Source organism: Nansenia antarctica (genome assembly GCF_963989245.1).
Source record: "Nansenia antarctica genome assembly, chromosome: 4".
Taxonomy (NCBI): Eukaryota; Metazoa; Chordata; class Actinopteri; order Argentiniformes; family Microstomatidae; genus Nansenia; species Nansenia antarctica.
The window spans coordinates 61,227,134-61,242,113 of NC_137689.1; the positions used below are offsets into that span (position 1 = coordinate 61,227,134).

Sequence of the window (14,980 nt, forward strand, 5' to 3'; positions counted from 1 at the left end):
TGTGTATGTGCGCGAGTGTGGGGGTGTCCAGTGTCTTCTGATCGTGCCAAATGACAAACAACAAGAAGGTGTGCAGTGAAAGAGATGCAGGGATATCGAGGGTGAAGGTGATGGAGTGATAGTGAAAGATTGACAGAGAGGCTGCTAAAGATTGCACATGTGTAGTGCTCAAAAAGAGTGTTTTACTCACAATACTTTCATTAGTTACGTTTCCATGCATTTGTCGCTCGAATTTTATGCAACAATCTAAAATTCAGACATAAAACATGTGCACAATGTCATGCTTGAAACATCTCGAAGCAATTTAAATCAAGCCATTAGCCAGCTTTCCACAGCGGTGCTTACGCAGTGCGGGACAAGACCAACTACTTTTCCACAGTCGCTTCAACAATAATCCAAGTTAGCTAGCTGTAAGTATACATTCAAATTGATTTGAATAACGCTTTTTACAAATCAATTGTCATCAAGTGCTTAAGTTACCAGAACAGTTACCAGAGAATTGTGTCGCTAGTGTCTCCATAGGCGTGAAAACTAAGTCCATGAGATGAGTGTAAAATGGAGTTCATAGAGTCCTATTGATGCGGATATAATTATAATTGGTAGGTAAAATTAGGATTGGAGTCTATTTTTCTTAGATCCACACATCCCATACAAAGTCCCAGAAATATTATAGGTTTCAATACCTTTTGGACGCTTAAAAATATATACACTTAGCTTTGGGAGTATAATAATGTAATATCCAGTAAACATTGATATTAGCAGTACATGTATACAATAGGGTACCTGTTTGAAAAACAAGATTGAACTGAAATAGTACTCGTTTAGTGGGAGGTAACGGTGGGAGTTGTCTTCCCAACTCGGAAGACATTCAGATTTGACAGGACTCTCAAGATATGTTCACAAGTTCAACATCAGGAAATGATACAATTGATGTTCTATGCAGAAACAGACTCAGAGGGATATTTATTCTGCATCCACTGTGCAACTTTTCTGGTGTCGCATTGTTAAATGACTGTGCTGACAAGTGCAGCACTGCTGTTACGAAATGCAGCAATGGAAATGGGCTTGTTCACTAGGCTCGAAGCACCAGGCTTTGAACTGAAGAAAGTTGAATAAGGAGTCTGCAAGAGTATAGTAGTAGCATAACAGTGTTGGCTTCTAAGACATACACTAAACATAAGAGCAGTGAGACATACTGTCAGACAGATTGACATGATAAGAGATACACTCCATTCAAAGGATAGGATGGGGGATGGGATAGTATAGCTCATGGACCACCAATAGGCGGCCCGCGGCCCGCATCCGGCCCGCCAAAGCTTCCCATCCAGGCCTGCAGAATGTTATTTAATTATTATTAGTACCGTAGTATTATTACCGTATTTGTATATATATATTTTTATATTTTATATTTATTTATTCATATTGTAAAGAACCTGTATAAGGCCCGTTAGCAGTTCTGCCAAGGAAGTTAACTCTCTTCGGCTTGCGGTTAGTGCGGCCAGTTGGTAAGCGGGGGATCAGGGTTCGAGACCCGCTTGGAGCGAGCTCCAAGTGCCATTGTAATTGTGACGGTGACGATTGTAATTCTTTTGCAACAGATACCATTTATTTGCAGAAGAGGCATACAGGTTTAGCGTTACTGAAAGTTGGCAAGATGAATGCGTACTTGTCAGTCCATTCTTCATTAAAGATTTTCCATGTCAATTTTATGCTTCAGGACCTTTGAGAGTGATGGTGGCAGTCTGGTGGATAGTGAGTTGGTCTGGTAGATAGATAGTGTGTTGGACTGGTGACCGGAAGGTCATGAGTTTGAATCCCAGCTCCGCTAAAGTGAAGCAAATATATATACTTTTTTCTTTATTTTTAAGTCCGGCCCCCCCAAATTCTGGCCCTTGGATAAATGTAATTGGTGACCCCTGGTATAGTCCATTGGAGTTTTTTTTTTTAGACCCTGCTTATGATGTATAGCAGACTTAGAATAACTTAGAATCTGAAGACATGGCACAAGTATTTCTCTCAATTCTAGAATGTACAGCCACACTAAATGCACATTCATGCATACCTGAGTGTCTCCAACACTGAATCTGTGCACACACACTCTCTCTCTCAAACATGCATGCACGCGCACACACACACACACACACACACACACACACACACACACACACACACACACACAGAGATATACACACAAACACAGCCCCACTCCGTTTCCCCTCTCCACCCACCTGTCCAAAGTGCACGGTAATGGGTCTGCGTTCGTCCCAGGTGCGGGGGGCTTCCTTGCCATCTGCTGAGGGGGGCGATCCAGCCGTCCCATCTTCCCCAATGCCTGCCGTGCCTGTGGCTGAGGAGTAGCCGTTCTCTGCCAGCTCCTGGAGGGGGGAATGGACAGAGGAGGTTTGCATGGGAGGAGCCAGAGGGAGTGTTGGTGGTGCAGTGGGAAGGGGTTAGAATAGGTTAGGATTCATCAGAGAATTTCATGAATTTTCTCCATATAACAACTTTGATCATTGATCGGCAACAACAAGTCCCCCCAAAAATGTTTCAGAATAAAAGTCTTATTTTTTTTTATTTCAGAATAAAAGTCCCCCAAAAATATTTCTGAATAAAAGTCCCCCCAAAAATATTTCTGAATAAAAGTCCCCCCAAAGATATTTCTGAATAAAAGTCCCCCCCAAAATATTTCTGAATAAAACTCCCCCCAAAAATATTTCTGAATTAAATTACAATTACAATTACAATTACTATGCGGTTAAAGTAGATATTATTTTGGTTACATATTGGTTTCACTACTCATAAATTACAACACTCTTTATGGCTAGGGTTACCTACCATCGGCCAACAACAGAGTTTTAGCCAGGTTGGTTATAGCAATGTCTACTATGATACTAATGTATTATACTATGATACTAGATGTTGTGTAACAGTATGATACATGATGCTAAATGATGTGCTGAACTGCATATTATGTGATGCTAATAAAATAAACTATTTGCACCAACAAAGAAAGAGGGAAATATTATTGTAAAAGTAACGACTTACTTATCTGAAAAAAGTAACTGATTATTTAGAACTAACATGTTAAATTACTTGTTACCACAAAAAAGTAATCTGAGCACTCCAACGTGTTACTTTGAAACTGGCTCACTGGCACACAGGATAGGATTTAAAGTATGTCATTTAATGTTGTTGAAAAGCTAAATACTGTGTACCTTTTGTTTGAGCCGACTCTTGACCTCCTTTATGCCCATCCTTGCATGATCTTTCGCCTGGGGGGAAACATTATGAATTAGAGCACAACAGGTACATACACAGAGATACACACACAAACATGGACACACTTACACACACACTCTCTCTCACACACACATACACACATACACACACACACACTAGGGTTGGGCGGTAATAGCGTATACCGCGTTTTTTATATAGCGGAAAATAGCAACGGTGTCAGTTTCAATACTGTTTCAATACAGTCATGAAAGAAAATATATATATATATATATATATAATAATAATAATACCCCCCCCCCCCAAATATATTTTTTTTATATATATTTTATAATAATAATAATATATATATTTAAGAAATGTCTGAAAAGTGTTTGTCCAGCACCACTGTCTGTGTGGTTGAAGACGCTATGAAAGTGATGACAGAGCTTTTTGTAAACAATGTAAATAAATAACCTGTCAAAAAAGACGTGTCATATGACAGCTTCTCCACAGAATGGAGAATTATAAAAAAAGATGGCGAGCGCAAGCAAGTTAGTCCCTAAAAAAAAGCTACTTCTTCAATTTGGAGGGCGTATAAACACACACACACACACACACACACACACACACACACACACACACACACACACACACACACACACACACTATAGAAACACCCCTTCGCCCCTTGACAAGTTGCCATTGTAAATAATAAATTGCTTTTATTTGACTTTCCTGTATAAAAAAAGATGGAATAAAATACTATACAAATCTGCCACAAATATGTACAGTATAGAAACAGCCACTTGGATGAAGCACAGCAGTGGACTCACCACACATTGGCTATTGCTGTTGAGGTACTGACAATGCAAACACAGACTCTGTTTCTATTAGTAACGACAGTACCCTATCAACAATTGATGCATAATTATTCCATTGATGTGTGAAAGGTATAAATAACAGAAACCATTGATATAACTTACAAACTTGTAGACAGTCTTCATGGCCGGGTTGGCTTTGGTCTTCACCGTGTTGAAGATGGCGCCGCCCCCTTTCTGTTGAAGACACAGACAGTTAGTTCTCGTTCAAGCGTTCAAACTTTTCAATCACAATGCAGGGCTTCCTCTGAATCGCATGATGTATACAACAAGGGAAAAATGAAAAACAACAACAAACAAACAATAAAACAGTACAGACTATAATCGGCTATAGAGATCAGAAGTTGACGTTCAGGAGTTGTCTGATGGCTGATCTTTTATGTGAATTGTTCAGCTGCAAGACTAACAGTTTATTTTATTTGTTTTATTTTATTTAACCTTAATTTATCCAGGTGGGTCAATTAAGAACAGTAGAAGAAGTGTACAGTAAACATGTTGTCCCCAACTAATGACAGTAGCACCCCTCATTGAGTGAATTGGTAATTATTCAAATATATAACTGAAAAGTTACCAGAATGTGTACGTAGTACTTATTTGATTCATTATCAGTCTAGCTTCTTATAGCTTTGCATTTATTTGCAGGCAGTCCAAGGATTTGAGGTAGGCTGGAACGTTTTCTAAGCTTGCAGTGCTTATTTGCTTGATTTCCAAGGATTTCACAGAATTATTTGAACACAGATACAAAACAAGATACACATTACAATACAGAAGGCCAGGAACACGATAAACCCACAAGTTGATAAAAACAGTCACATCACAACACAGAGGGACAGAAACACATGGCAACTCTACACTCAGTTCCTGTACTACACTTGGTACCCACCTTGACAGTGAACAGCCACTGGTGGTAGTTCTTGTCGCTGCCTGTGGAGTCAACACAGAGGTGTGGTCACAGGGGTGAAAGGTCATTGTCCTCACACAGTAGGCATCCTGGCTAGTGTGTGCAGAGGTCAATGCAGGGGAAGTTAAGCTATTGTCAAAAATACCTCCACTGCAATAGCCAGTGTGTGGTGCACTGCAGCTGAGTGGGTGTTTCTATATTGTACATGTTTGTGGTGGATTTTTATTGTATTTTATTTCAACTTTATTAGGAAAGTCAATTTAGAACAATTTCTTATTTACAATGAGACCTGTCAAGGGGCAAGTGGGTGTTTCTATACAGTTTGTGTTTATGTTTGCACGTGGTATAAATGAATCCTACAGCCCAATGATAATGACTCTATAGTCGACTCCAGTTTGACTCACCTGCATATTCGCCCATGTTGATCTCTTCCTCAAAGACATCACTGAAGCCCTCTCCGCTGTTCAGAAGGTCCAGACGGCCATCTATGAACTATAGAGAGAGAAAAGATCTTAGCTGCTGTATGTTAACTTTAGGAGAACTGGGAATACAAGTGAGGAAAAGATGAATGTACTATACATACAGTATACAGTGCCCAGAGTAAGTAATGATACAGTAAAGCATTTTTCTTCTTTTGTCTTCTTTTTGACAATTACTATTACTATGTATGAGTGCTTATGTAGTTTGCCCTTGTCAGGAGCAGAGCCAGTTGATTTTCAGGAGGAAACACAGGGAAAAACAACAGTTAAATTGGGGGCGGGCAGCCAAAAGTGACCAACCAAAAAATGTTGGGGTCAGAAATGAAGGCCGCCACCGACCTCTCTCTTCAACATTTCACTACACAGTGTATTTATGTCTTCATCGTGTTTTTGTTGGCTACATTAACTCTTTCACCTTGTAAGCAAGGTGCATATGACCTTTTCATTTTGCACTGTCAACATAAACATTCTGATTGACATGTCCCCTTGTTTATTCTCATCAACATACAGTAGGGGAAATAAGTATTGAACACATCAACATTTTGTCCAGTAAATGTATTTCCAATGAGCCTATTCAAGTGAAATTTGCACCAGACTTTGGTATTAACAATCCAGACAAAAAATCTAAACATTAAAGTCCATATGTAAATAAAGTAATGTGTAATAAAGTGGAACAAAACAGGAAAAAAGTATTTAACACACACTAACTGAAATTAATTAAATACTTAGTGGAGAAGCCTTTGTTTGTACAGCTTCAAGGCGCTTTCTGTAATCGCCCGCAGTATTCAGGTGTGATTTTGGCCCATTCCTCTACACAGACTGTCTTTAAATCTTACCTGCTTGAAGAGCTGCAGCTGAATGGCATTCTGGAGAAACTGTCTCATGGCACTGGAGCGGTGAGTCCCAAAGGTCTCATCGCTGAATGTGATTGGCTCTCCCTACAGGTAAAGAAAAACATGGGCCATCAGCAGGAAGTAGATCCTGATCCTCACTTACGTGTTTTCATGAAACACTGTGTGCATTCTTATTTAACCTACAAATCAGGCAGGAATCTATTATATTATATAATATGTACACTGGCATGTTGAACAATCCCACTTTTAGAAGTTCAATGGTGACAGGCTTAGGCGTATGTACAGGACAATGACAATGGAGATGTAAATCCTAGTTTATTATGGGATGCAGCCAAAGCCATTCTCAGGGGGACGATCATAGCCAGGACAGCTGTATGGAAAAGGATGAAGGCCCCAAAATTTACAAACCTGCAGAAAGACCAACTGTTATTCACATATTTACTGATGCTTATAACTCAGGTAGTACAAAAGGTCTTATAAGCAAGTTATATCATGGCATCACATGACTGAATACTGACACCACAAACTATGTGAAACAACAATGGGAAAAAGATCTGGACATTGAAATAACTGAAGACATGTGGCTGAATGCCTGGGAGATGCAGTCATTCTCCACCAACTCCCTGACCTGGAGAGACTTTTGCTGGAAAAACCTGATTAGATATTTTATTACTCCAAAAGAGAAATGTAAACAAACTGGCAATAACTGCTGCTGGAGGGAATATGGAGTAATAATTTACATTACATTTACATTTTTGGCATTTAGCAGACGCCTTATTCCAAAGCGACTTACAATCAATACATTTGAATACTAAGCATGTGAATCAGCAGTCCACCATTCGTTGCAGGAAGAGTACTCTAGCTCGGGCCCGGGGCCACTGATAGAAGGAAAAACCTTCTCCCTATTATCGCCTTCTACTAAACTTTTTTTTTTTTTTTTTTTATATTACTGGAGAAACTGAGAAACAGTACAAGGGGGGCAATAGAAGTTCTTAGGGACACAGTAGAGGGGAAAGCGGGTGTCTTTAGGAGACGTAGTGGTGAGGGTCAGAAGATGTCTCAGGAGGAGCAGTTAAGATGTAACCTGAAGAGATGGGTCTTCAGTCTACGACGGAAGATGGGTAGTGACTCTGCCGTTCTGACAGCCGTGGGGAGCTCATTCCACCAGCGGGGAGCCAGTGTTGTGAAGAGACGTGATCGGGCAGCCCGACTGCTGTGTAGAGGAGGTGGGGCCAGTCGGCCAGCCGAGGTGGAGGAGCGGAGTGAGCGGGCAGGGGTTTGGGGGGTTACCATTTCCTTCAGGTAGGCAGGGGCTGTCCCTTTAGCTGCCTGGTATGCAAGCACCAGGGTCTTGAATCTGATGCGAGCTGCTATCGGGAGCCAGTGCAGGGTGCGAAGGAGAGGGGTGACATGCGAGTATTTGGGGAGGTTGAATACCAGCCGGGCAGCAGCATTCTGGATGAGCTGCAGAGGTCTAATGGCTGAAGCGGGGAGCCCAGCCAGGAGTACATTGCAGTAATCCAGGCGGGAGATGACCAGTGCCTGGGTCAAGAGTTGCGCTGCCTCTCTGGTAAGGAATGGTCGTATCCTTCTGATGTTGTCATGTTGTAGATCAAGAATCTGCAGGAGCGAGCCGTTGCTGCAATGTTCTCCGCACAGGATAGTCGGTTATCCAGGATCACTCCAAGGTTCTTGGCTGTCAGGGAGGGGGTTACAGTAGAGTTCTCCACTGTGATGGAGAAGTCTTGGAGAGGGCAGGCTTTCCCGGGGATGAAGAGGAGCTCGGTCTTGTTAAGATTGAGCTTGAGATGGTGGTCAGCCATCCAAGTTGAAATGTCAGCGAGACATGCTGAGATACGGGTTGCCACGTGTACATCAGACGGGAGGAAGGACAGGAAGAGTTGAGTGTCGTCTGCGTAGCTGTGGTAGGAGAGCCCATGTGAAGAGATTACCGAGCCAAGAGACTTGGTGTAGAGGGAGAAGAGTAGGGGCCCTAGGACGGAACCCTGGGGAACTCCAGTGGAGAGGGTTCGTGGAGAAGATAGCGATTCTCTCCAGGTCACCTTGTAGGAGCGGCCCGCCAGGTAGGAAGAAAACCAGGAGTGTGCGGTGCCAGAGATGCCCAGGTCTGAGAGGATGGAGAGAAGGATCTGGTGATTGACTGTGTCGAAGGCAGCAGACAGGTCAAGGAGAATGAGAACAGAGGAGAGGGAGGAAGCTTGGGCAGAGTGGAGGGCTTCCGTGACAGCAAGGAGCGCAGTCTCAGTGGAATGCCCAGCCTTGAAGCCTAATAATTGATCATGCTCATGTTTTCTGGTCCTGCCCCTCTATTTAGACCCACTGGAAGGAAGTAGCAACAATCTCAAAAACCCTGGGTTGTAGCATCAGTACAACATTCACATCCTTATATCTTGGTCATATCCCTTACGGGCTAATTAAAGATGATGATGATGGACTGCACTTATATAGCACCTTTTTTGCTGCTCCAAAGCGCTTTACAACGGCCTCTTATTCACCCATTCACACACACATTCACTTCAACCTGCCGAAACTTTGGGGTTCAGTGTCTTGTCCAAGGACACTTCGACATGTGGCCAGCCGGGGCTCGAACCGCTGATCTGCCAACCTTGTGATCATTAGACGGCAACGCTACATCCTGCGCCACAGCCGCCCCATGATACCTACCTCCCTAAGATTTTGTTATCTGCAAGTAAAAAGGCCATTACAAAATACTGGCTACAGAAAAACTGCCCTACTGCTGGCCTCTTTATCAATATTGTTAATCAATTACATCTTCTAGAACAGATGACTCACTCCACAAGGCTCCAAAAAGAACTGGGAGAAAAACGGTTGGGAAAATTGTGCATTTATTTAGCCAATGTGACTGATCTCTCATAACCATTGTATGTACCATATGCGACAATTTATATTAGGCATATATTAGGCAAATCTATTTTGATTTAATTCGATCATCCCATGAACTCATGTTTGTTTGTTTTGGCTTATTATGTTTGTTGCCTGTATGGTTTCTTGTTCTAAAAGTAAAAATAAATAAATAAGAGTAAATAAGAGTATTCCCCACCAATAAATGGCTTAAAGCTAGTCATGCTGAAATATGTCTCTATAGTCCAAATTTCTTTAATTCCAACATTGTACCATTTGAGCAACATAGGGCACTCATTGGACTATAGAGACATATTTTCAATATAAAGTAGGAGCATTTCTTCTAACCTCTAGATGGCAGTGTAAGGCAAAAAAAAAAAACTGTTAATGTGTCAATAGAATGTCCGTTTCTGAGTCTGCATGCAATAATTCCAATTCACTAATTCATGTTTTGTTTTTTGAAAAACTCAGCAAGTGCACTCTGTAAATAGGTGAGTACTGAATACTGAACTAAATTAATACAGAAGTTGTTCACTTCCTGGAATCAAAATGGATTGCCTGGACAGCCTAGAGGTGGTGGCAGAACAGAGGATGGGGAAAAAACTGGCGGCCATGCTGGCCAATCCCTCCCACCCGATGTACTGCGAGCTGGCAGGGATGAGGAGCAAGTTCAGCCACAGATTTGTTCTCCCCCGTCAAAGTACAAAAAGATTTGGACAGTCCTTTATTCCAGCTGCACTCCGACTCTACAACCAGGCCCTGCAGGGTGGGGGAGACCTGGAGATGGAACTTTTGGAACTTTTTACTTATTGAGCCTGCACTGTTTTATGTTTTTTATTGAATGTTTTTCTGTTTTCTGTACTGAATGTTTTCTGCCCTAACTGAGCTGTTTGACAACAAAATTTCCCCATTGGGGACAATAAAGGTTTTCAATCAATCAATCAATCAATCAATCAATCAATCGATTATTAACACATGCTTGACAAGACACTGACTTGGTGGTTTCTTCTCAATGTGACATTCCATAGTTTTTCTCTAAGTGTGATAAACTACAACTAGTCTTTCTGTATTCAATATTCTTCAAGAAAACATAAACAAACTCCTATGATATCTTCAAGACAAATGATACCAAAACCAAAAAATACCATATCTGGAAAAATGTATCAGTGAGTAATCCCCATGAGTTAACTATAACACTACTTTACATTGTCAGCAGGCTCACAAAACAAGATAAAAAATGTATCAGTGAGTAATCCCCATGAGTTAACTATAACACTACTTTACATTGTCAGCAGGCTCACAAAACAAGATAAGCTTGCAAACCAACTTACATTATTATTGGAAAACATCCTCAAACCGCGGACTAGCACAACTAGACAGTTTGCTAACACAGCTTGTTTTGTGAGCCTGCTAACAATGTAAAGTAGTGTTATAGTTAACTAGATAGTAGTGGGAATTATTTACAGAATCCATTGCATTGCAATATTTTGGCTTGACATTTTTCAGAATAAAAGTCTGAACATTTGGATTGGTTGCGGAATTGTTCCCCCTTTCACCAGCTGCCTACATATGCAGTGTGAAGTGCTGCTGAAAGCCACCACAAGGTGGTGAGAAGAGTTACGAGGGATGTTTGAAAAGAGAATGGTTTGCCTTACCAGCTTGCCTGATCATTGGCAAAATCAACTTTATTATGCCAGTTAATGAATTACAGAAATGAAGAGTGGAAATGGTTTGATTATCACATTATTTTAGTGACGATATACTCTCATACCATCATCACACATTCTCTCACAGCGCAGAGAAACGGGGGAAATGTTTTAGCACATTATATTTTGTGAGGGGGTGCTGCCTAAAATGCTGAGAGGGGGGTGATGATGTCTTTAGATTAACGGTCATTTAGAAATCAATCTACAAATAAAAACGGAGAATCTCTACTTTATCCTCTTCATAATTGTTTGATTAAAATCTTGTGTAGAGCAAGAAGAAGAAAACATGCTTCACTGTCCCATTACTTAGGCATTACTTATTGCTTTGAAGATTTACATTTTGGACAATCATTCATAAGCTATTGCACATTGGAGTGTGGGGGGCTTGGTGGTTTGGTTTGGATGTAATTTAGTTTTGGGTACCAGGGGAGATCCCTTTATTTAGATTTAGGCAGTAATGGACCATTTGTAGCTATATTTTCATGAGATAAGACAATGATATGTTATGAACAAACATATGTGCAAAAGTGTAATATAACAAATAAAGTCAATAAATACATACAAAAAAATAATATATATATATAGTTACTAAAGAGTATTGGGTCTCACACCTAAACAGATAGTTAGACTGCTGTTGTTTTAAGAACAAGATACCAAATTCATTTCCCCATGTGTGATAATACATGAAATGTAATCTAATGTAAGACACTACCATCATTCTGTCAGGGTGGCTATCAGTCTACGGCTCTATGTGTGAGAGAGAGAGAGACCGACAGACAGACAGAGGGGAGAGGGGAAAAGAAAGATGAAGATATACAGAATACATAGAGAAAAGGGTGGAGGAAAGATAGAAAGAAATTGAATGACGAAGACACAAGAGCAACCATGAGGGGAACGCTGTTCTATTTCCACCACCTCCTAATAGAACAGCCCAATGTTACAACGTTATTCCCTGCTAACCTTTTCCACCCCATTTCCCCAGCAATTTAAACAGAATCCAATGACTTTGTGTAAAACTCTACTAGGTGGTTTCTTTTTTTTGCTTGCTCTTCCTCCCTCTCTTCCTACCCAGTCTCTCCCTCTTTCTATTTCTCTATCAGTGGCCAAAGCACAAACTGGTAATAAGCTGTCAGTGTGGGGGGCTGATAGCAGCTTAGCACTGTCCACTCATATCACACTAACCATACACACACACACACACACACACACACACACACACACACAATAATTTAATTGAGAGAGAGAGAGAGAGAGAGAGAGAGAGAGAGAGAGAGAGAGAGAGAGAGAGAGAGACAGAGAGGAGTGAATGGGGGAAGAAAAAGAGAGGAACCAGAGGCAATGGACACCATTGCATCACAAGGCCTGCAAAACATAAATCCAATAATATCTAATGGAGAGGTCTTGTGACAATGCATGCTCAGACACGTGACCACAATTTGAACCCCGGTCCCTCCCTAGAGGAAGACATGCGCTTAGCTCGCTAAGCTAAAGCCTACACATTAGCTTGGGGAGCTAACACATGTTTTCTGGATCTAAAGCAAGATGACTGATTATGAGGGAGTGGTTCCAAACCATTTCCACTACACCTACACAAATTGGTCATCCTCCACACACAAACCTTCGCACGCACGTGCACACGCACACAGTCCTCCAGTCATCATCCATGCTTGACTGTCTCCTGTGTCGAGAAGGCTAAACTGGAGCGCAGGATGACTTGTCTTGCGCAAGAGAACGTTTATGAGGGACTGAGAGGAGCATATTCCCCTGCATGCTTGGATGCAGCCCACCAGAGTGAGTGACTGGTAGACACACACACTTCAGGCCATGTACTGTGTATTACCACAAACCTGCACTCAGACCTCCATTCAGTACATCTGGTCACACAAAAAAGCATGCATTAAAAAAAATATATATTCCCACATACACATACACATACACACACAGCTGGTGCCAATTGGCCAGGTAAAATCTCAAAGCTGGCTCCTAATGCACCCTCATTATTTAAATGAGGAGGAGAATCTGACCATTTTGTCCACATTAGGTGGTGTGTGCTGCACTGTGCTGAGACCACCTGGACAGGCACACATTAAAGGGTCGTAATGTAATGTAGACACAGACACACACAGACACACACAGACACACACACACACACACACACACACTCACACATCAACAGACACACGACGCAATAAGAGCCAGGTATTCCATGTCCGGGGAGCAGAAAGACTTGAGTCTTGAACCCTCTCTGGTTGACACCAAGCATTGATGATCATGAGGCATACCTCTCCTCTCCTCCCTTACTTGATGATATTGCAGTCCCTTGTTTCTCGTTGGAAGGAAATCCTTGCTCTTAGCTCGCACTGCTTGTTGACCAGTTATTGAACGTTAGCTAGCAGAATGCTGGTGAGCGGAGCTTTGTTTCCACGCCATCTCAGCCTCACCAGCACTGTGGCACTGCGCCCTTTTGGCCGCTGCCGTCCGGAACCAGAAAAACGGCATCTCTGTCGTGGCGCCACCGCTATTGTTTGGCCGGTGTCTGGAACGAGCAGGGAGTCCCAGCGCAAAAACTCTGGTTTGTGGTAAGTGGTCATCAAGTCTCTCATGTGCAGTAGTGTGTCTCTGTCATATCTAAGGTACTACGTTAGAGGTTTAAATAACACAAAATAACTCTAAAATAAGCAAAACAAACGGCAATGTTGCCCAGAAGCCCAAAGCACGGCAGCCATACGCGGCGCCATCTTGGTTTCCTAAGTGCCTTGATGTGTGTGTGTGTGTGTGTGTGTGTGTGTGTGTGTGTCTATCTACATAGTGTGGCCACTTTGTCAATTAATGTGTGTTTGTCTCTGATCGTTTGAGTGTCTGTCTGGGGTTTTCTTGTGGGTATCCAAGCATAGCTAAGAGGTCTGATACCAAAGAAGACAGACTCTCAAAGGGACACAGACAGACACTTCTATATCCCTTTATATCCCCACTGTCCATAGCGCTGCATATCATATTCCCTCTGGATCAAACTAATTGGTTTGGTAGTTCAGACTTAATGACAACAAGCACTGGGCACGAGAGAGAGAGAGAGAGAGAGAGATGGGAAGAAAGAAACATTTCCCTAGGCACTTGGGAATGGTTATCAGTTAGTAGTCACCTCTTTTAGCCACAGGCTGTTGGCGTGTGTATATAAAATCAAGGACTTCTGAGTGACAGTGCATGGATAAGGTGTAAAGTAAACATGACAAATACTCTAAAAGCTTTACTATGAGACAATTACTATGAGGTTAGAATGGTTTCACCATTCAGAAATGAAAAGTATGCATAGTCCCCCTGACAATTGGCTTGACAGGTGTTTCTGTACAATGTCTAGTATTGATTCCAGGCGTTGCGTTTGCCTTTGGAGTCTGTCCGCTATCAGTGTGTGGTACAATGAGGAACAATGAGACGTCAATGAAAGTCAGGGAAGCCATTATGAGGCTGAATTTTCAGGAAGAAAAATCAATCAGAAACATAGACAAAACCTTACATTTACCAAAATCAACAGTTTGAAAAGGAAAGAAAGCATTGGTGAGCTCAGAAATCACAAACAGTCTGGTAGGCCCAGGAAGACTTCTACAGTGGATGACCAAAGAATGCTCACTATGATTAAGAAAAACAACACAACGGTAGCACAGATCAGGAACACTCTCCAGGAGGTAGGCAAACTGGTAGTAGTCGCTCTATGAGTAGAGGGCTGCAAGGGAATTTCCCTGGATGCACAGTGTACAGGTTTTTTACCCTTGCCTGCATTGAATTACATTTTGTGAGAAATGCGCTATACAAATAAAACTTGATTTGATTTGATTTGATTTGAATGTGTCAAAAGCTACCATCTGTAGAAGACTTCACCAGCAGAACTACAAAGGCTACACTGGAAACTACTAGTTAGGTACAAAAACAGGATGGTTTGATCACAAAATACCGAAAAGAGCCTGTAAAGTGTCTTGTAGACAGATGAGACCAAGCTTAACATGTACCAGAGTGATGGCAAGAGCAAAGTGTAAAAAAAAAAGAAAAAAAAAGGAACTGCCCAATA

At 41.7% G+C, this 14,980-nt stretch overlaps 1 protein-coding gene across 1 annotated transcript in view; it reads right to left on the reverse strand.

Moving 5' to 3' along the window:
* Window positions 1-14,980, reverse strand: part of dennd1a (DENN/MADD domain containing 1A) — a gene marked incomplete at its 3' end in the record, with an annotated part of 104,038 nt that overhangs the window by 8,965 nt on the left and 80,093 nt on the right. Inside the window, exons 14-19 of the mRNA XM_080530041.1 lie at window positions 6,314-6,415; window positions 5,403-5,490; window positions 4,981-5,021; window positions 4,203-4,274; window positions 3,216-3,272; window positions 2,229-2,375 (exon numbers count right to left, since the gene is read on the reverse strand). Coding sequence (XP_080386167.1) covers window positions 2,229-2,375; window positions 3,216-3,272; window positions 4,203-4,274; window positions 4,981-5,021; window positions 5,403-5,490; window positions 6,314-6,415 — 507 coding nt within the window. The remainder of the gene's footprint in view (window positions 1-2,228; window positions 2,376-3,215; window positions 3,273-4,202; window positions 4,275-4,980; window positions 5,022-5,402; window positions 5,491-6,313; window positions 6,416-14,980) is intronic.